Genomic DNA, 23,760 nt, shown 5'->3' with positions numbered 1-23,760 from the left:
CTCAGGGCCTCCCGGGTAGCGCAGTGGTTAAGGGCGCTGTACTGCAGCGCCAGCTGTGCCACCAGAGACTCTGGGTAACCGGCCACGACCGGGAGGTCCGTGGGGCGACGCACAATTGGCCTAGCGTCGTCCGGGTTAGGGAGGGGTTGGCCGGTAGGGACATCCTTGTCTCATCGCGCACCAGCGACTCCTGTGGCATGCCGGGCGCAGTGCACGCTAACCAAGGTTGCCAGGTGCACAGTGTTTCCTCCGACACATTGGTGTGGCTGGCTTCCGGGTTGGATGCGCGCTGTGTTAAGAAGCAGTGCGGCTTGGTTGGGTTGTGTATCGGAGGACGCATGACTTTCAACCTTTGTCTCTCCCGAGCCCGTACGGGAGTTGTAGCGTCGAGGAAAGATAGTAGCTACTAAACAATTGGATACCACAAAATTGGGGAGAAAACGGGTTAAAAATGGGGGACTAGCATCACCACACTGGATGGTTCCGACCTTGAATATGTGGACACCTATAAGTACCTAGGTGTCTGGCTAGACTGCAAACTCTCCTTCCAGACCCATATCAAACATCTCCAATCGAAAATCAAATCAAGAGTCGGCTTTCTATTCCGCAACAAAGCCTCCTTCACTCACGCTGCCAAGCTTACCCTAGTAAAACTGACTATCCTACCGATCCTCGACTTCGGCGATGTCATCTACAAAATCGCTTCCTACACTCTACTCAGCAAACTGGATGCAGTTTATCACAGTGCCATCCGTTTTGTCACTAAAGCACCTTATACTACCCACCACTGCGACTTGTATGCTCTAGTCGGCTGGCCCTCGCTACATATTCGTCGCCAGACCCACTGGCTCCAGGTCATCTACAAGGCCATGCTAGGTAAAGCTCCGCCTTATCTCAGTTCACTGGTCACGATGGCAACACCCATCCGTAGCATGCGCTCCAGCAGGTGTATCTCACTGATCATCCCTAAAGCCAACACCTCATTCGGCCGCCTTTCATTCCAGTACTCTGCTGCCTGTGACTGGAACGAATTGCAAAAATCGCTGAAGTTGGAGACTTTTATCTCCCTCACCAACTTCAAACATCAGCTATCTGAGCAGCTAACCGATCGCTGCAGCTGTACATAATCTATTGGTAAATAGCCCAACCATTTTCACCTACCTCATCCCCACAGTTTTTATTTATTTACTTTCTGCTCTTTTGCACACCAATATCTCCACCTGTACATGATCATCTGATCATTTATCACTCCAGTGTTAATCTGCAATATTGTAATTATTCCCCTACCTCCTCATGCCTTTTGCACACATTGTATATAGACTCCCCTTTTTTTCTACTGTGTTATTGACTTGTTAATTGTTTACTCCATGTGTAACTCTGTGTTGTCTGTTCACACTGCTATGCTTTATCTTGGCCAGGTTGCAGTTGCAAATGAGAACTTGTTCTCAACTAGCCTGGATAAATAAAGGTGAAATTCAAAAATAAAAAATAAATAAAATAAAATAAATGTCAATCAGAACACTCACTGTCTACTTGGTAAGCAACTCCAGTGTAGATTTGGCCTTGTGTTTTAAGTTATTGCCCTGCTGAGAGGTGAATTAATCTCCCAGTGTGGTGGAAAGCAGACTGAACCATAGGATTTTGTCTGTGCTTAGCTTGATTCCGTTTCTTTTTTATCCTGAAAACCTCCCCAGTCCTTATCAATTATAAGTATACCCATAACATGATGCAGCCACCACTATGCTTGAAAATATGGAGAGTGGTACTCAGTAATGTGTTGTATTGGATTTTACCCAAACATAACACTTTGTATTCAGGACAAAAAGTTAGTTGCTTTGCCACATTTTTTTGCAGTATTACTTTAGTGCCCTGTTTCAAACTAGATGCATGTTTTGGAACGTTTTGCAACTTATTATATGACTTTAAGCAAATTTTTACTCCTGAACTTATTTAAGTTTGACATAACAAAGGGGTTTTGACTTAAGGCATTTCAGCTTTTTATGTTTAATAAATTTCAAAACATTTCTTAAAACATAATTCCACTTTGGCATTATGGGGTATTGTGTTTAGGCCAGTGACAAAAAAAAGCTCAGAATTGAACCCATTTTAAATTCCGGCTGTAACAAAAAAAACAAAAAAAATCAAAGGGTGCGAATACTTTCTGAAGGCACTGTAATGTTGTGTGTGTGTGTGTGTGTGTGTGTGTCTGTCTTTCCCTCATCCCTATTCTGCTGCTTTGACAAATCTGGCTACAATTCCTCTTAGTGTAATCAGACTCACATGTTTCTTATTGAGCCTATGTACAGAGCTCTCTCCCCCATTGCTCTTCTCCTTACAACAACTCTCAGGAATGTCTCTCTCTCTCTCTCGCTGACAATACTCTATTCTTCTCCTAATCTGATCAACATGATACAGTCAAATTGCACTCTATCACCGACAGTATATAGAGCCATATGGGACCTGGTCAAAAGTAGTGCACTACATAGGAAACAGGGTGCCATTTGGGACAGGAACTAGGAGGCCATAGAGTCCCATTTACAGTTTCAATATGTTCCAATAACCCTGATGTGGAATTGGGATGAGTTTAGCATGGTAACGGCCGGGTGGGTGTGTTTGTGCATGCGTGCGAGTGTGTGTTGTGTACAGTGACTTCACTCACCAGAGCTGCAGCTTGACTCTTCTTCCGTCTAGGAGTATCGTTGTCGTCTTGTAGTCGATTCCTGCCAACAACACGAAACAAGAGAAACAGATGCTAATAACATCTCTGTTAGCCTACTCTGGATGTATCTAGGCCCTGACAATATGTCTGAGCTGTCATGATTATTCTACATGACAGACAGAGAGGGGGAGAGAGCGAGAGAGGGGGGAGAGAGATTAATAAGAGGGTATTAATAAGGCTGTGTATGTTTCAGGAGGTAACATGTGGAAGAAGCAGGATGGAGATTAAACTGAGTAAATGAACATGTCTGTAGCCATATGGGACCTGCTCAAAAATAGTGCACTAAATAGGGAAAAGGTGCCATTTGGGAAGTAGACCATGTGAGAGGGAGGTAGATGTATAAAGTAAGCACTGAGGCAATGCTGTAATCTCTGTCCAGCACATACACAAACTGTAATCTCTATCCAGCACATGCACACGCTGTAATCTCTATCCAGCACATGCACACGCTGTAATCTCTATCCAGCACATACACACACTGTAATCTCTATCCAGCACATATACATGCTGTTATCTCTATCCAGCACATATACATGCTGTTATCTCTATCCAGCACATGCACACGCTGTAATCTCTATCCAGCACATACACACACTGTAATCTCTATCCAGCACATATACATGCTGTTATCTCTATCCAGCACATACACAAACTGTAATCTCTATCCAGCACATTACACACTGTAATCTCTATCCAGCACATACACAAACTGTCATCTCTATCCAGCACATACACACACTGTAATCTCTATCCAGCACATACACAAACTGTAATCTCTATCCAGCACATATACATGCTGTTATCTCTATCCAGCACATACACAAACTGTAATCTCTATCCAACACATTACACACTGTAATCTCTATCCAGCACATACACGGATGAACACATGCACAGATTACATTCACATGCACGCACAGGTCACTCAGACTAATCATAGAAAGCTGGGATGGAAATCTGATCCTCTGATCCTGTTGAAATCTACATATTCTCACATTCTCTGTCTCTGTGGCCTCTTTTCACTCTACGTTATCTACCTATCCCCCCTCTCTACCCCCTACCTCCCCCTCACTCACTACCTCCCTCTCTCCAGCTGTCTACACCCCTTTCTCTCTCCCTGTCTCTCTCTGTCTCTCTCTCTCTCTCTGTCTCTATAAGGCAGTGAAAAGAACAACTATCCCTAGAAAGATCCACATAATTCCCACATTCTTCTCACATTCTCTCTCCACAGGATTCCTAGTGTTTGTGTGTGCTCGTGCGTTCGTGCATGTGTGTCAAAGCTCAGGAATCCTGTTTTTCTCTGGATATCAGATCCATTATTAACCCATCACCCCATAAACATTACCTTATCACCATGGAATGACATGTGTGAAGATGACAATAACATGTGTTCATTGAAATCAAGCTAAAACCATGACCATGTAAGGGTTAAGTCGTACAGTACTGGATGATGAAATCCCACACAGGATCTCACCCAGAGGGCATGACTCATACTGCACAGCACAAATACTGAAGCTACATAGTGACAGCAGCAGCATGCACACATTTTACATTAAAATGCCAGTCATTTAGCAGACGCTCTTATCCAGAGTGACTTACAGTTGTGAGTGCATACATTTCATACTTTTTAGCCTATTCACTGATGGCAATTCCAGTTGATGTAAATATATTTGACTAGTCATGCTTATTGGTGTACAGGTTAAGTTTCATAATTTAGTGTAATTCAAGTGGCTTGAGTATAATAGTCATGTACCTTAGTTATTACACGCTTACAACATACAGATACAGAGCCTGTGAGCATTAAATATGTCAGACAGCGCGAGAGCTGCTGCTACAGCATCTCAAACAGCAAACGCACAGGCAACGGAATGCAGGCTTCATCAGCCAGTCACACCAGTAGACATTTTGGTAACATATTTTTGAACCTGGACGTTTTACAACATATTATGAGACATGTCTTACTTTGCTTCAAAGTAGCCTAGCCAAAATCAGACCATATCCGTGGAGGGAATTATTTTATATCAACTTTCTTTCATTGTCCAGTAGCACATAGTAGATCTCCCCTCTTTCAACATTTCCAAAGAATATTTGAATATCTGTCACATGAAACCGCTCGCATGTGTGACAACGGTGTTTTCCCAATAATTGCATTATGGATCGAACATTTGCTCGTAGTCTGCTGCCTTGTGCGGCATTGCTGCACTTAAATGTGAAGAAATAATAATCCATCAACATTTTAAGCTAAACGTTCTGATCTGTGGTTTTAGACTCATTGCTTTAAAAAAAATGATGTAGCCTAGGCCTACTGGTTGTATGAATTTGGGATCTATCGTTCCACAACTGTCCCAGAGTCTGTTCGGAATAGGCTATTTCTTTCTCGACAAGCTGGCCAACAGAATAGGTAACGTTTTCTACTATGGGGATAGTAGATTGACATAGGCCAGTGATTTGGCTGTTCGTTACTCGTCTTGTTGGCTGAGGAAAAGTCTGTGTGAAAAATTATTCTAGCATCTTCAAAGTGTCCATCAGAATTCCGTAAGAAGGACCGCACATCGTTGCATCCTCAATTTGCATGTTCTGTTAACATGAATTACCATAATCAAAATGTGATTTCTGTCATTCTGAGCCCCATGGGGTGGCCGCCCTTATCAGGTTGCGCACCCAATGCATATGGGTCCGGTAAATTTCTCAAATGACCAGTAAATTAAAATGCTGCTGGTCAAATGTCCGGAGCAACATTTTCCTAACAGACACCCTGATACACACACATAGACGCAAGCATACACGCAAACAAACACACACACACACACAGATGCAAGCACGCATGCACAGACACACACTGGGTATCGGTGAGAATTAAGATGAAGCTTCAGTATGTACTCTGAGCCTTACCACGTCTGGAAGCAGCAGAGTGTACTGTGTTTTTAATTCCAGTGAGATCAGACAAGTCCTGGTAATTACAGTAATCAGGGCAGAAAAGCCATTCTCTACTTTTGTTCACTGAGAGGTGTTTCTGACAGCAGCACAATTTTAACATGTTCATATGTGTGCATGCGTGCCACTGTGCGTGCGCTCACAGATGCCAATGGCAGCTGACAAATCACATTTAATGCTTTTCCTCCACATGAAGAGTTGGTTCCCCAGTCCAACTGTCACCCCTGGCAAACACCCTCCTCATGACCTGCACCCATAATGCATCCATCTAGGTGTTACTCCTGCCTTTAAGGGGGGTCAAGAATGTAGGTCTTAACACTGTATGTCTGTCCTGGCCCAACTGTCTGGTTGGGTTTGGAGCGGTGTTGTTCCGAGACGTTGTTTACATGCGTTGTTGACATTTCTATCTGGCCCGCATACTGATTTGGGTTGTCAATTAATTTTGGCCCGCTTCATCACCGCCCGCCAAGTCACAGCAAGCACTGCCAACGTGTTGCACACCAAATGTCAGCACAATGCCACACACACACCTACCTCCTCCCAGACCCACATACAGTGGGGCAAAAAAGTATTTAGTCAGCCACCAATTGTGCAAGTTCTCCCACTTAAAAAGATGAGAGAGAGGCCTGTAATTTTCATCATAGGTACACTTCAACTATGACAGACAAAATTAGATTAAAAAGTCCAGAAAATCACATTGTAGGATTTTTTATTAATTTATTTGCAAATTATGATGGAAAAAAAGTATTTGGTCAATAACAAAAGTTTATCTCAATACTTTGTTATATACCCTTTGTTGGCAATGATAGAGGTCAAAAGTTTTCTGTAAGTCTTCACAAGGTTTTCACGCACTGTTGCTGGTATTTTGGCCCATTCCTCCATGCAGACCTCCTCTAGAGCAGTGATGTTTTGGGGCTGTTGCTGGGCAACACGGACTTTCAACTCCCTCCAAAGATTTTCTATGGAGTTGAGATCTGGAGACTGACTGGGCCACTCCAGGACCTTGAAATGCTTCTTACGAAGCCACTCCTTCATTGCCCGGGCGGTGTGTTTGGGATCATTGTCATGCTGAAAGACCCAGCCACGTTTCATCTTCAATGGCCTTGCCGATGGAAGGAGGTTTTCACTCAAAATCTCACGATACATGGCCCCATTCATTCTTTCCTTTACACGGATCAGTCGTCCTTGTCCCTTTAAGAAAAACAGCCCCAAAGCATGATGTTTCCACCCCCATGCTTCACAGTAGGTATGGTGTTCTTTGGATGCAACTCAGCATTCTTTGTCCTCCAAACACGACGAGTTGAGTTTTTACCAAAAAGTTATATTTTGGTTTCATCTGACCATATGACATTCTCCCAATCTTCTTCTGGATCATCCAAATGCTTCCTAGCAAACTTCAGACGGGCCTGGACATGTACTGGCTTAAGCAGGGGGGGACACGTCTGGCACTGCAGGATTTGAGTCCCTGGCGGCGTAGTGTGTTACTGATGGTAGGCTTTGTTACTTTGGTCCCAGCTCTCTGCAGGTCATTCACTAGGCCCCCCCGTGTGATTCTGGGATTTTTGCTCACCGTTCTTGTGATAATTTTGACCCCATGGGGTGAGATCTTGCGTGGAGACCCAGATCGAGGGAGATTATTAGTGGTCTTGTATGTCTTCCATTTCCTAATAATTGCTCCCACAGTTGATTTCTTCAAACCAAGCTGCTTACCTATTGCAGATTCAGTCTTCCCAGCCTGGTGCAGGTCTACAATTTTGTTTCTGGTGTCCTTTGACAGCTCTTTGGTCTTGGCCATAGTGGAGTTGGAGTGTGACTGTTTGAGGTTGCGGACAGGTGTCTACTGATAACAAGTTCAAACAGGTGCCATTAATACAGGTAACGAGTGGAGGACAGAGGAGCCTCTTAAAGAGGCTTGTTTGTAGGTGACCAAATGCTTATTTTCCACCATAATTTGCAAATAAATTCATTAAAAATCCTACAATGTTTTTTTTCTTCTCATTTTGTCTGTCATAGTTGATGACAATTACAGGCCTCTCTCATCTTTTTAAGCGGGAGAACTTGCACAATTTTTGGCTGACTAAATACTTTTTTGCACTGTACACACTGCACTGTACACACACAAGCCAGCCACGGTAAGGCTGGATCATATCATAACTAATGGCACTGATCGTATCTTCTACCAGACCGAAAGTTTAAAACTGTTGTTGGCTAAATGTCCATGCCACGTGTTGGTGCCTAGCCTGCAGAAAATGTAATCTTGGTTGTCAAAATGTTTTAAGATAAAGGATTCACACGCGGGTATGAATTACTACTAATGGGCACCATGACACACAAGCGAGCATAAATTAGTTAACAGTTGAACCATTTACTTTATGAAATTACAGTCTGATGCGCTTGCATCGGTGAATTCAACATCAATTGCGCTACTTTCGTGTCCCGTACAGCGCATCAGATGGAAAGTGTAGGCTACTGACACATGCCACTGTCCTAGCTAGGCTACTAAAATGTTGCAGTCTGGCTTGGATTTTTAAAGTTTGAAAATTAATAATCAAAAAACGAAAACCTGCAACAAAACCCAATTCAAAGGAGAAACATGAATGCCTATTACAGCAACATTTGAGCAGTAGCCTAGGCTGGCTACTCAACCACAATACATTTTGAATGCAGCATAAAGTAATGCTGCATTCAACCACACCGGTGATCTATGCGGCGCAAAAAACATTTTCAACATGTTTTAAGTTGAAATGTTACAACAACCTAGTTACGTTTTTGTTATTTGTAGTTATTAAATACTTTTTGATTATACAGTATCCTATGTACCTTAGTGGACATTATAAAGGGGCATATTTGTTCTAATAAAACAATGGCCAGTTGTATGCACGTACAAAAACTAAACATAATAGTCTATGTCTGTCTGTCCCGTGCTCAATATAGTCAATATAGCTAAATATAGTCCATGATTTACTTTGATATCCCCGATCTACACTGATTGAAGTGGATTCAACAAGTGACATCAATGAGGGATCATAACTTTCACCTGGATTCACCTGGTCAGTCTGTCATGGAAAGAGCAGGCGTTCTTAATGTTTTTTAAAAACTCAATGTACATCATAACAACAGTTCACTGTTGGCGCACACACACACTCTCACAGTAAATAAATGCTTTATCTAGGTTATAATGTGTAAGGGTAATTGTGGTGTCATTAGTGCAAATGAGGCTACTCATCCAGACAATAAGAAACAGCTGCATTAACTTGGTGAATGTATAGTTCAGCCCTTTCTCTCATGCAGACGTTATGGTTCTGAGTTTATACATCCCTGAACGATCTACAGTGGGTACACCCCAAATGACACCCTATTCCTTATAAAGTTCACTCTTTTTTTGACCAGAGTCCTATGGGCCCTGGTGAAAAGAAGTGCCATATAAAGGGAATATGGTTCCATTTGGGTTGCATCCAGTAGCCTAGTACAGTAAGGCTGAATGCTTCAAGTCACTCCTCCCTTTATGTTCATCTGCCAACCTTCATCCCTCCATCTCACCTCTCTGCCATCTGTTACAGACACTGATGGCATGCCAGACCCAGTGCCAGGATAAAGTGACTAAGGGGGGCGTTGAAATCGGTGAGTGTCACAATTTGGGGGGATTCTTACATTTACATTACATTTAAGTCATTTAGCAGACGCTCTTATCCAGAGCGACTTACAAATTGGTGCATTCACCTTATGACATCCAGTAGAACAGTCACTTTACAATAGTGCATCTAAATCTTAAAGGGGGGTGAGAAGGATTACTTATCCTATCCTAGGTATTCCTTAAAGAGGTGGGGTTTCAGGTGTCTCTCAGGTCTCTCAGGTGTCTCTCTTACATTGAATTCGGCTTTTCACATGATCACATAACCTATCACATGTGAAATCACGTGCGCCGAATACAACAGGTGTAGACCTCACAGTGAAATGCTTACTTACAGCCTCTAACCAACAGTGCAAAAAAGGTATTAGGTGAACAATAGGTAAGTAAAGAAATAAAAACAACAGTAAAAAAGACAGTGAAAAATAACAGTAGCGAGGCTATAACAGTAGCGAGGCTATAACAGTAGCGAGGCTATAACAGTAGCGAGGCTATAACAGTAGCGAGGCAATAACAGTAGCGAGGCTATAACAGTAGCGAGGCTATAACAGTAGCGAGGCTATATACAGTAACGAGGCTATAACAGTAGCGAGGCTATAACAGTAGCGAGGCTATAACAGTAGCGAGGCTATAACAGTAGCGAGGCAATAACAGTAGCGAGGCTATAACAGTAGCGAGGCTATATACAGTAACGAGGCTATAACAGTAGCGAAGCTATAACAGTAGCGAGGCTACATACAGGACCAGTTAGTCTGGCTGATTGAGGTAGTATGTACATGTAGATATGGTGAAAGTGACTATGCATATATGATGAACAGAGAGTAGCAGTAGCGTAAACAAGGGGGTGGCAGGTGGTGGGTGGCGGGACACAATGCAGATAGCAAGGTTAGCCAATGCACGGGGGCACTGATTGGTCGGGCCAATTGAGGTAGTATTTACATTAATGTATAGTTAAAGTGACTATGCACATATAATAAACAGAGAGTAGCAGCAGCGTAAAAGGGGTTGGGGGAGGCACACAATGCAAATAGTCCGGGTAGCCATTTAATTACCTGTTCAGGAGTCTAATGGCTTGGGGGTAAACTGTTGAGAAGGTTTTTGTCCTAGACTTGGCACTCCGGTACCGCTTGACATGCGTTAATAGAGAGAACAGTCTATGACTGGGGTGGCTGGGGTCTTTGACAATTTTCTAGGGCCTTCCTCTGACACTGACTGGTGTAGAGATCCTGGATGGCAGGTAGCTTAGTCCCAGTGATGTACTGGGCCATACGCACTACCCTCGGTAGTGCCTTGCGGTCAGAGGTCGAGCAATTGCTGTACCAGGCAGTGATGCAACCAGTCAGGATGCTCTCGATGTTGCAGCTGTAGAACCTTTTGAGGATCTGAGGACCCATGCCAAATCTTTTTAGTTTCCTGAGGGGGAATAGGCTTTGTCGTGCCCTCTTCACAACTGTCTTGGTGTGTTTGGACCATTCTAGTTTGTTGGTGATGTGGACACCAAGGAACTTGAAGCTCTCAATCTGCTCCACTATAGCCCTGTCGATGAAAATGGGGGCGTGCTCAGTCCTCCTTTTCATGTAGTCCACAATCATCTTCTTAGTCTTGGTTACGTTGAGGGATAGGTTGTTATTCTGGTACCACCTGGCCAGGTCTCTGACCTCCTCCCTATAGGCTGTCTCATCGTTGTCGGTGATCAGGCCTACCACTGTTGTGTCGTCTGCAAACTTAATGATGGCGTTGGAGTCGTGCCTGGCCATGCAGTCGTGAGTGAACAGGGAGTACAGGAGGGGACTGCACCCCTGGGGGACTCCAGTGTTGAGGATCAGCGTGGCACACCCTCACCACCTGGGGGCGGCCCGTCAGGAAGTCCAGGATCCAGTTGCAGAGTGAGGTGTTTAGTCCCAGGATCCTTAGCTTAGTGATGAGCTTTGAGGCTACTATGGTGTTGAACGCTGAGCTGTAGTCAATGAATAGTAGTCAAATGAAGCAGATGCTAAGCTACAGGACTGCTTTGCTAGCACAGACTGGAATATGTTCCGGGATTCTTCCGATGGCATTGAGAAGTACACCACATCAGTCACTGGCTTCATCAATAAGTGCATCGATGATGTTGTCCCCACAGTGACTGTACGCATATACCCCAACCAGAAGCCATGGATTACAGGCAACATCCGCACTGAGCTAAAGGGTAGAGCTGCCGCTTTCAAGGAGCGGGACTCTAACCCGGAAGCTTATGGCTCACATCTACACCATCAACACCATTATCCCAGAAACCCTAGACCCACTCCAATTTGCATACTGCTCCAACAGATCCACAGATGATGCCATTTCTATTGCACTCCACACTGCCCTTTCCCACCCAGACCCCTCTTTTACGCTGCTGTTACTCTCTGTTTATAGTCTATGCATAGTCACTTTAAATCTACTTATATGTACATATTACATCAATTTCTTCGACTAACCGGTGCCCCCGCACATTGACTCTGTACCGCTACCCCATGTATATAGCCTTGCTTGTTATTTTACTGCTGCTGTTAAATTATTTGTTACTTTTATTTTCTATTTTCTATTTGTTACTTACATACACTTAGTTTGGAGTCATTAAAACAAAATTTTCAACCACTCCACAAATGTCTTAACAAACTATAGTTTGGCAAGTCGGTTAGGACATCTACTTTGTGCATGACAAGTACTTTTTCCAACAATTCTTTACAGACAGATTATTTCACTTTTAATTCACTGTATCACAATTCCAGTGGGTCAGAAGTTTACATACACTAAATTGACTGTGCCTTTAAACAGCTTGGAAAATTCCAGAAAATTATGTCATGGCTTTAGAAGCTTCTGATAGGCTAATTGACATAATTTGTTTCAATTGGAGATGTATCTGTGGATGTATTTCAAGGCCTACCTTCAAACTCAGTGCCTCTTTGCTTGACATCATGTGAAAATCAAAAGAAATCAGCCAAGACCTCAGAAAAACAATTGTAGACCTCCACAAGTCTGGTTAATTCTTGGAGCAATTTCCAAACGCCTGAAGATACCACGTTCATCTGTACAAACAATAGTACGCAAGTATAAACACCATGGGAGATGTGTTCTGTCTCCTAGAGATGAACGTACTTTGGTGTGAAAAGTGCAAATCAATCCCAGAACAACAGCAAAGGGCCTTGTGAAGATGCTGGAGGAAACAGGTACAAAAGTATCTATATATCCACAATAAACCTATATCGACATAACCTGAAATGCTGCTTAGCAAGGAAGAAGCCACTGCTCCAAAACCGCCATAAAAAAGCCAGACAACGATTTGCAACTGCACATGGGGACAAAGATCGTACTTTTTGGTGAAATGGCCTCTCGTCTGGGGGGTTGGCCATGTGCGACTGATGTGTTTTCTGTTTGCTCCCGCGGTATTCTTAAAGTTTGTGAATTTTGCAGCAGAACCGTATTTATTTTCAAATATTAGTTTGGTGATCACTTTCTGTAAAAACCAAGACTATTTTGCTTCCGAATGTCAGCATGTCGACGAAACTTAAGGCCAAAAACGTGACTTTGAAAGAACCCGGCCTACAAGACCCACTCATTACCGCCCTCTCCTGAGTCTGAGGGCCCGGGGGTGTGGCTTGGCCTAGCGGCCCTGAAATGAACATTCTCTAGGCCATGAAACTACTACGCTCTGAGATAGTTGAAATGAAAACGGAGGTTGTTGCTACGATTGAGGCCCGAATACAGGAGGTTTCTGATACATTAAAAGCAGATCTAACCATCCTGCGGAACGAGACGGTGCCAGCAATCACATCACTCAAAACAACAACAGTGTCACACACTACAATGATTGCAGCACTGGAGACCTCCGCTACCAATGTCTCTGACTTAACTACATCCCTGGAGGCTGACGTGAAACGCCTAGCTGCGGATTTGAAAAAGGTGAAGGAGAGCTGTGTGAGTTTAGAGGGATTCTCTCGCCACAATAACCTGAGACTTGTATCGGTCCCAGAGTCAGCGGAAATGCCTCGCGCCACAGATTTAGTTTCTGGGCTGCTGAAGGATGTTCTTGCCTTAGATGAGAAGCCCCTGATTGATCGTGCCCACCGGTCACTGCGCCCAAAGCCCCGGGATGGTGAGAGGCCAAGTGACATAATTCTTCGAGTGCACTCTCTCCATGAGAAGATGGAGATTCTCCGACAAGCCCGAAATAGCACTCTGAGCTTTCAAGGACAGAGCTTCTCCATCTACCAGGACTACTCGCCCACGGTCTCCAGGCAGCGCGCAGCTTTCGGACAGGCCAAACGATTACTACGGGACCAACCAGGTGTGAAGTATGGACTGCGATTCCCGGCCCGTTTATGGCTATCTCATGATGGTAAAGACTACACATTTGAGTTTCCGGATGAGGCTATGGCTCACATTCAACGTCACATCAAGAAGTCTTGAACTTGCCCATAGATCAGCAACTGTTGCTTGCGAACTGTGGATAGTAAGTAGCCCACCTGTGGTACAATTATGTTTAGTTATAACATACTAGTCTTGTATAGTTGGGGAGTTGGAGAACCCATTCAGGCTTATTTGATGTGGTCTAATGTTTTGATCATCTAGTGTGCTTGCCTTACAAGCATTCAGTCATTTTAATTTCATTAAATTAAGGTTTTATTAACTCCTGTGTTTCTAGGTTGTCTCGTTCAGTTTGTTTACACAGTGTCTCAGTGACTCAAAATATTTTTGGTTATTTGTTTACTGCATCCATTTGCACCGACCCAGTAAACAGTAAATGTTCCGAGGCTACATGTTTTTGGTGGTCTTCACTTCAATTTTAAAAGTTTTGAGCGTCATTTATGCCCAGCATACGTTCAATGTTGCGCACACATAGTTTTTTGGTCTTGGTTGTAAGTTGTCTCAGCGTCAAACTAGACCATTCTTTTTTTATTGTCTTACTACGATTTCCTTACTTTAAATTAGGTTTTTGGCTTAGAGCCTTTATACATTTGATTTATTTTCTCTCTCAATGCCTGTATAAGACTGGGATTATAATTACATACATCTACAAGTGGTGCTTTTGTAATTTCATTTGCACAAGAGATTCACTTTTATTTTTCTCTCTTTTTGCTGTTTGATCCACTAACACAAAACGTGACTTTAAAGAGCGGGACTGTGGGTTTAGGTTTAAGACCGCACTGTCACAGACATACTGTGCGAAGAGAACATGTTCTATTTCGTGGAGGTACTGTCTGGGATGGGGGGAGGGGGGGAGGAAGGTTGAATTGTTCAGTTCTAATGTTGTCATTCTGTCTTTTTAGTTTTTTTCTGTACTTTTTCCAACAACTTGCACTGTACATTATTACTCTGAGACAAGTTATTTTGTGTTTTTGGGCACTCTATGCTCTTATGACAAGGTTGTATAATGTGACTGCACAGGGTGTCCAAAATAATGCGATCAAGTACATTTTGTGGAACATCAAAGGAGTTAACAACCCTGTGAAGCGTAAAAGGGTGTTGACACACTTAAAGGGTTTGAATGCAAATGTTGCATTTCTACAAGAGACTCACTTGAGGACTGGTGAGCATTTTAGGATGCGTAGGAACTGGGTTGGTCAAGTGTTCCTCTCTAACTTCATAGTAAATCAAGATATGCTGCCATTTTGGTTGATAAATCTACTCCCTTTGTAGCTTCTGAAGTTATTGCTGATCCTAAGGGACGATACGTTATAGTAACCGGTAAACTGTTTTCAACCCCTCTTGTTTTGGCTCGTGTTTATGCTCCCAATTGGGATGACACAAGTTTAATTTCTTCCTTTTTATCTGCTATACACAATTTAGATTCTCATTTGTTGATTTTAGGGGGGGATTTCAACTGTAAAATATCCCCAGTTCTTGACAAGTCCTCACAAAGAACTACAGGCCATCTAAATGTGCCCTATTCATTCAATATTTTCTTCATAAATATGCTATGTTTAAGGCCTGGCGTTTCCTACATCCTACAGATAGACAGTATTCCATGTTCATCAAACATGCTCCCGGATTGATTACTTATTTTTGGACAAAAAACTTCTGCCTAACTTTCGGCGGTGTACTTACGAGAGTATTGTTATTTCTGACCATTCACCATTAGTGCTTGAACTAGAGTTTCCCCAGCGACCTACTATGTGTTATCAATGGTGCCTTAACCCCATTTTACTCTCAGATAAGGAGTTTGTCAATTTCATTTCTTCTGAAATCACCTTATTCCTAGAAACTAATTCAACACCAGGTATGTCCTGCTCTACCATATGGGAGTCTCTCAAAGCATACCTACGTGGCCAAATTATTTCTTATACATCTAACCAAAACAAAGTTTGCTCTCAGCAACTTCGGGACCTGAGCGAATCCATAGCCATATTGGATGAGAAGTATGTTACGGATCCTTCCTCTGATCTACATAAAGAGTGCCACAAATAAGGACCCCGTCACAGTTATACATGAAGAGATCAACAATCAATTCAAACAATTTTACTCTGCGCTATATACCTCTGAATATCCTCAAGACCATTTACTGATTGATTCCTTCTTTAATGGCTTGAATAAGCCTTCAATTGATAGTGGTGTGGGGGCTGTGCTTTGGCAAAGTGGGTGGGGTTATATCCTTCCTGTTTGGCCCTGTCCGGGGGTGTCCTCGGATGGGGCCACAGTGTCTCCTGACCCCTCCTGTCTCAGCCTCCAGTATTTATGCTGCAGTAGTTTATGTGTCGGGGGCTAGGGTCAGTTTGTTATATCTGGAGTACTTCTCCTGTCCTATTCGGTGTCCTGTGTGAATCTAAGTGTGCGTTCTCTAATTCTCTCCTTCTCTCTTTCTTTCTCTCTCTCGGAGGACCTGAGCCCTAGGACCATGCCCCAGGACTACCTGACATGATGACTCCTTGCTGTCCCCAGTCCACCTGGCCATGCTGCTGCTCCAGTTTCAACTGGCCTGGGCCCTAGGACCATGTCCCAGGACTACCTGACATGAGGACTCCTTGCTGTCCCCAGTCCACCTGGCCATGCTCCTGCTCCAGTTTCAACTGTTCTGCCTTACTATTATTCAACCATGCTGGGTCATTTATGAACATTTGAACATCTTGGCCACGTTCTGTTATAATCTCCACCCGGCACAGCCAAAAGAGGACTGGCCACCCCACATATGCTCTCTCTAATTCTCTCTTTCTTTCTCTCTCTCTCGGAGGACCTGAGCCCTAGGACAGTGCCCCAGGACTACCTGACATGATGGCTCCTTGCTGTCCCCATTCCACCTGACTGCTGCTGCTCCAGTTTCAACTGTTCTGCCTTATTATTATTCGACCATGCTGGTCATTTATGAACATTTGAACATCTTGGTCATGTTCTGTTATAATCTCTACCCGGCACAGCCAGAAGAGGACTGGCCACCCCACATAGCCCGGTTCCTCTCTAGGTTTCTTCCTAGGTTTTGGCCTTTCTAGGGAGTTTTTCCTAGCCACCGTGCTTTTACACCTGCATTGTTTGCTGTTTGGGGTTTTAGGCTGGGTTTCTGTACAGCACTTTGAGATATCAGCTGATGTACGAAGGGCTATATAAATACATTTGATTTGATTTGATTTGATACAGACTGCCATTACTGTCTAGAGGAAGAATTTACACCTGAGGAGATTGTAACAGCAGTGTCCGCAATGAAAAGTGGTAAATCACCGGGTCCGGACGGTTTCCAACCAAATTTTACAGGACATTTTCTGGTCTGCTTTGCCCATTCTTGTCTTGATTATTTGCAGAGTGCCTTAATATCTCAAAGCTACTGCCTAGTCTTTATCAGGCTTAAATTACTATTAAAGAAAAACAAAGACCCCCTAGAATGTGGATCCTATCGCCCAATCTCGCTTTTAAACTGTGATTACAAAATCCTAGCCAAGTTTTTAGACATCCGTATGGAAGCCTCGCTGCACCAAGTAATACACTCTGACCAGACTGGCTTTGTGAGAAATAGGCATTTGTTTTTCAATATTAGGCGCCTTATGAATATACTGTACTCCCCAGCGTCGGAGGACCCAGAGGTGGTGGTCTCACTTGATGCGGAAAAAGCTTTTGACCGCGTTGAGTGGGATTACCTAACAGCTGCCCTTTATAGATTTGGCTTTGGCCCCAAATTCAATGCGTGGATAAAGATTCTTTATTTTTCCCCCATGGCTTCGGTACGGACTAACAACTTGTCCTCTGACTTTTCCGCTTGCACCGTGGATCCAGACAGGGTTGTCCACTCTCCCCCTTGTTGTTTGCTTTTTGCACTACGCTCTAATGATGCCATTCAAGGAATAATCAGGACGGGCTTAGAGCAGAAAATCTCGCTATATTCTGACGACCTCCTTTTGTTTATCTCCAACCCTGATACCTCATTGACACGTGCCTTATCTGTTCTTAAAAAGTTTGGATCAATCTCAGGGTACAAGCTGAATCTTGGCAAGAGTGAGCTTTTACTGTAAATAAGGCTGCTTTCAAGTGCTCTTTTACAAGTTTTCAGTGTAGGATTGTCCGGGTTCAATTCACCTACTTGGGAGTTAAAGTGACAAGGAAGTATTCAAATTTGTTTCAGAAAAACGTTGTTGCTCTAGAAGACAGTTTGAAACAATCTTTTACTTTTTGGAATTTGCTACCTCTTTCTCTTATTGGAATAATTAATGTAATTAAAATTAATGTGTTGCCCAAATTTGTATATTTATTTCAATGTTTATCCATTTTTATTCCAAAATATTTTTTTAATTCACTGAATCAAACATTTATGTATTTTATTTGGGATGGCAAGGTACCACGGATTGGTAGAAAACATTTACAGAAGCCTAAGGCATTGGGGGGTTTAGCTCTACCAAATTTTCAGACATACTATTGGGTGCAAATTTCAGAGCCCTTTTGTACTGGCTGCAGACTGATCCTACTGGCCCGAGACCACTCTGGGTCCAGATGGAGTCTGAATCGTGTAAAACTGCTGTACTTTCTTCTGTGTTGTGCTCGTCTCTCCCAGTGTCCCTAGGCAAAAGGTGTGTCAACCCAATAGTAAAGTAGTTTCTTGAAATGTGAACTACACAACGAGGATGAGGAAGCAATTTTCTGTTTGGGGTAAGTTTCTCAAAACCATGTGAAATTGCAAAAACGTTGTCTGGAGCCTTCTAAAACATGCCATTTATATCCAAAATAGAGATTTGGTTGTAAAAAATAACTTGTCCTTTAATAATTTAGTGCTTTGGGTTAATGTCTTCCTGGATGATCCACTTGCGGCTAAGTGTCAGCCTCCTGGCAGAGGCAACCAGGTTTTTGGCTAGAATGTCATGATGCCGTTGACCTTAACAAAGCCCCGTAATATAAAAAACCCACCACCATATTTTACTCTAGTCATGAGGTACAGGTAACTACCAAAATAAAGGGAACTCTTCAGTAAATGAAGGATTAAAAGTATATTGAAAGTAGGTGCTTCCACACGTGTGGTTCCTGAGTTAATTAAGCAATTACTATCCCCGTTTGCCTCTGCCAAGGAGGCTGACACTTGGCTGCAATTGGATCTTCCAGCAAGACTGTAACCCCAAGCATTAATCAAAATCCACAAAGAAATGGTTAATTGACCACAAAATCAAAAATGTTCAATGACAACCTAGATAGATATCAAGGATCTGGAAAGATTCTGTATGGAGGAAAGGTCTAAGATCCCTCCCACCGTGCTTTCCAATCTCCAATGTTTTTTTGTCTGTAACTAGTTGCTTGACAAAGTACAACATTTCAGAAGGATAAAAAAAAGTCTTTATTACATTTTTGATCCCTGTTGGTGCTTTTAGGGTTAAGTCTACTGTGTGTTTAGATCAGATGCTTCATACAAGTGTTTTTAATACGTTTGCCAAGGTCAATCTCTCTCTCTCTTTCATTTCTCTCTCTTGTTCTTTCGTTCTGTCTGAGTGGGATCAGATACAAAGATGAGTCATCCTCTCCTGGCATCAGCAACCCCCACAGAACTGCTACACACACATACACACGCACACACACATAGTTTGTCAAACATTTCTAAACTCATACAGTTCAAATACACTCCCTTCGACTCATTGGCTTTTCAAACATTCTGTTCTTTTGACCATTAATAGAACCTTCAGTGGTTGTTTTTGTAAGAAGTGCTATACAGATGTAGCAAGAATAAAAACAGAGGACCATTTAAAACATGAACACCTCATCTTACTATACATTCAGTTAAAAGAGCAAATTAAAGTCAAAATGGAGAACTGTGTTCCAGACACTGTTCTTCAAAAATAATTATTCACATGTGTGTGTATGCCTGTCTGTCTGTGTCTGTGTGCATGCATGCCTCTTTCCCTGTGTGTGTGTGTGTTCTGAACTATTATCAAGTGATTCATTTTGGTTTGGAACTGTTCTGTGGCTTGGGACTGAAATAACAGTTTATGGAAGGATTCCAGAATGTGTGTGATCACTCCACTGTCTGTGTTCCAACTGTTCCACTGCTTCTGGAGACTGTGGTCATTCACCTTTGAGCGCTCCAACTCAGGGTGCGTTCAAAAATTCAATCTGGAGTGCCAGAGTGCGCACAGAGTACCCACTGGGCGTTCGTAAATTCAGAGCATGCACTGGACACTCTGGCCGAGGAGTAGGGTTGATCCGAGCGTTCTGATCTCACAACGGCAGTCAAGCACCCAAGCTAACTGGATAACGTTGGCTAGCTTGCTAGCTACTTCCAGACAAAAGAGAGAACACCTCAATCTGACCATTTTACTCGCCCTAGCAGAGCTGGTTAGGCTGTTTTTATGTTATCCAGAGCGTTGGTGACTGTAACTGCGCTACAGGCACAATTTAATTACACTTTTATTGCCAATGTTTACTGACACAGGCCATTTTCATGGGTGTTGGGTGTTCGTAAATTCATCAGTTATTCTGCTGCTCTGGCACTCAGATGAGTCCTCTGAAATCGGATTAGATAGCCAGAGTGAATTTACTAACGCACCCTCAGCCATCATCTCTCCCCGACTGCCCGGCAAATGGCACCCTATTCCCTACATAGTTCACTACTTTTGACGAAAGCCCCATGGGCCCTGGGTAAAAGTAGTGCACTACAGACCAACATTATTGCCAACCTTTATTTTTTTATTTCACCTTTATTTAACCAGGTAGGCTAGTTGAGAACAAGTTCTCATTTACAACTGCGACCTGGCCAAGATAAAGCATAGCAGTGTGAACAGACAACAACACAGAGTTACACATGGAGTAAACAATAAACAAGTCAATAACACAGTAGTAAAAAAAGAGTCTATATACATTGTATGCAAAAGGCATGAGGTAGGCGAATAATTACAATTTAGCAGATTAACACTGGAGTGTTAATTTATCAGATGATCATGTGCAAGTAGAGATACTGGTGTGCAAAAGAGCAGAAAAGTAAATAAATAAAAACAGTATGGGGATGAGGTAGGTAAATTGGGTGGGCTATTTACAGATGGGTGAGCAAAAGATGAGATGAGCAAAAAATAATTGTTTGACAATCAGATGAAAACATCATGACTGGTTGTGTTTATATCACATTAAAAGGTAGGCTTAAATAACACATCTTTACTATTAAGCCCAAAGAGGTCCTATTAAATTAATAGGAATTCTATGTATTTCTATGATTAGGTCCAAGGACCACAGTTGGAGAATTTGAGGTCAGCAAGTCTCCAAATCTACAATTAGTTGCCACCTCCATGCCAAAAGGCTATTTGGAATGGTTGCCATACAAGTCTTTATTAAGAACAACCAACACATGTAAACTCCTGGAGTTTGCTAAACGGCATTGGCACTTGGACCGGAACGAAGGTGGTATGGTCATATAAGATGAAAATATAGCTCTTTGGCGACGCACTCCAGTGGTGAGTTTGGCCTTGAAAGAAGGATGCATACGCAGAAAATAACCTCATACCTACTGTCAAATATGGTTGTGGATCTTTGATGTTATGGGTCTGTTTTGCTTCCACTGGGCCTTGGGCCCTTGTTAAAGGGATTTTGGCATTTTGGATTTGGTATCCCCAGAGTTAGATTAATTTGTGGATACCATAAATATGTATCTGTGTCCAGTATGAAGGAAGTTAGAGGTAGTAGCCACAAGTACACCTGACTCTGGAGAAGTAGATAAATGGCCTCACTGCCAAAAACCCGAAGTCTCCCTTTAAGGTCAACAGCACCATGAACTTTACCAAGTACTATGATATTTTAGACAACGACCTGGTTGCCTCTGCCAGGAGGCTGAAACTTGGCCGCAAGGGGATCTTCCAGCAAGACAATAACCCCAAGCACACATGGAAATCCACTAAGAATTGGTTCATTGATCTCAGTCTCTGGACTTGAATCCCATTTGAAAACCTGTGGTTTTAATTGAAGAGGGCAGTCCATAAGCACAGACCCAAGGATATCAAGGATCTGGAAACATCCTGTATGAAGGAAAGATCCCTCTTAATGTGTTCTCCAACCTCATAAAACATTATAAAAAAGCCATGTGCTGTTATCCTTGGAAGGGGAGGGTGCACAAAGTATTGAAAACAGGGGTACCAATCATTTTTTAACACTTATTACTTGTTACAAACAACATTTTTCTCTGAGCAATTGTATTAGTATAAAAATATATACATACACATTTTTGAGCATACAATATACTGTAGCTCAATATTTATAATTATTTAATACAGTCTTTTTGGCTCTATCTACATCAAGGGTGCCAGTAATTTTGGAGGTGATTGTATGTAGGGGGATCTCTGGCCACGAAGACGGGCTGATCTCTGGCCACGAAGAAGGGCTGATCTCTGGCCACGAAGACGGGCTGATCTCTGGCCACGAAGACGGGCTGATCTCTGGCCACGAAGACGGGCTGATCTTTGGCCACGGAGACGGGCTGATCTCTGGCCACGAAGACGGGCTGATCTCTGGCCACGAAGACGGGCTGATCTCTGGCCAAGGAGACGTGGTGATCTTTGGCCACGGAGACGGGCTGATCTCAGGCCACGGAGACAGGGTGATCTTTGGCCACGGAGATGGGCTGATCTTTGGCCACGGAGACGGGCTGATCTCAGGCCACGGAGACTGGCTAATCTCTGGCTACGGAGACTGGCTAATCTCTGGCTAGAGAGACTGGCTAATCTGGCTACGGAGACTGGCTGATCTCTGGCTACAGAGACTGGCTGATCTCTGGCCACGGAGACGGGCTGATCTCTGGCCACGGAGACGGGCTGATCACAGACGGGCTTCCACTCTCTCCTTCTATTTCCTCCTATTAGTAGAGCTGACCCAGAAAACTGAGATGCGCCTTGGATCCTGTTGATTCCACATTTAGTAGCCTAACATCAACAGCAATTATTGGCAAGAGTGCAGAAGGGGAAACACTGTTAGCATCCCAAATGGCACCCTATTCCCTATACAGTGCACTATTTTGTCCAGAGGCCAGTCAAAAGTAGTGCACTATAAAGGGAAAAGGGTGCCATTTGGGAAGCAGATTTGTTTCATGCTGCTGAAAACAAGCCAAACCAGCCTGGAGGTGGAGGAAACTGTGGCTCTTATATAAACACACATCAGATTCATCATGTCCTGTGATACTAAAGAAAAACACAGCAAGGCCACAGAGAACAAACCATGTCAGGGCAACCAGGATAAATTATAGTGTACAAACATCCAACAGATATCACTGGTCGAGCAAGAGAATACCCACACACCCTTCAGTTTGTGGATATTGTCCTCTATGTATAAAATTCAAGCTGCAACCCAGGAAAAGTCAGACAGAACTTTTTGTTTACAATCCTAGAGTAGCAATGTAGAGATCTCAAAATAATTATGGAAAACATTTCTTAATTGGTAAAATATAGAAAATGAAATTCCTCAGAGAGAGCTTACCATGCCTCCCTCTAATTGTATTATCCAGAAGATCATTAATTAGATAACTTCCACTGTATAATCATATAAATGTTGGGTTCTATTACACATTCTCAATGAGGGATTTTATAAAGGAGTGCAATAACAGTCAGAGTATGAACACATACATACTACCACACATACAGTTTAAGTCGGATGTTTACATACACTTAGGTTGAAGTCATTAAAACTAATTTTTCAACCATTCAACAATTTCTTGTTAATTAACAAACTATAGTTTTGGCAAGTCGGTTAGGACATCTACTTGGTGCATGACACAAGTAATTTTTCCAACAATTGTTTGCAGACAGATTATTTCACTTATAATTCACTGTACCACAATTCCAGTGGGTCAGAGGTTTACATACACTAAGTTGACTGTGCCTTTAAACAGCTTGGAAAATTCCCAAAAATTATGTCATGGCTTTAGAAGCTTCTGATTGACTAAGCTTCTGATTGGCTAATTGACATCATTTGAGTCAATTGGAGGTGTACCTGTGGATGTAGTTCAAGGCCTACCTTCAAACTCAGTGCCTCTTTGCTTGACATCATGGGAAAATTAAAAAATTAGCCACAGACTTCCACA

General features: G+C 42.9%; 1 protein-coding gene across 1 annotated transcript in view; it reads right to left on the bottom strand.

Moving 5' to 3' along the window:
* The window catches only part of rab40b (RAB40B, member RAS oncogene family), a 45,365-nt gene that overhangs the window by 14,020 nt on the left and 7,585 nt on the right, over nucleotides 1-23,760 (bottom strand). Inside the window, exon 2 of the mRNA XM_035792718.2 lies at nucleotides 2,660-2,720. Coding sequence (XP_035648611.1) covers nucleotides 2,660-2,720 — 61 coding nt within the window. The remainder of the gene's footprint in view (nucleotides 1-2,659; nucleotides 2,721-23,760) is intronic.

The sequence above is a fragment of the Oncorhynchus keta genome, chromosome 2 (assembly GCF_023373465.1).
Source record: "Oncorhynchus keta strain PuntledgeMale-10-30-2019 chromosome 2, Oket_V2, whole genome shotgun sequence".
Classification (NCBI taxonomy): Eukaryota; Metazoa; Chordata; class Actinopteri; order Salmoniformes; family Salmonidae; genus Oncorhynchus; species Oncorhynchus keta.
This window is presented reverse-complemented; position numbering and strand designations above follow the sequence as displayed.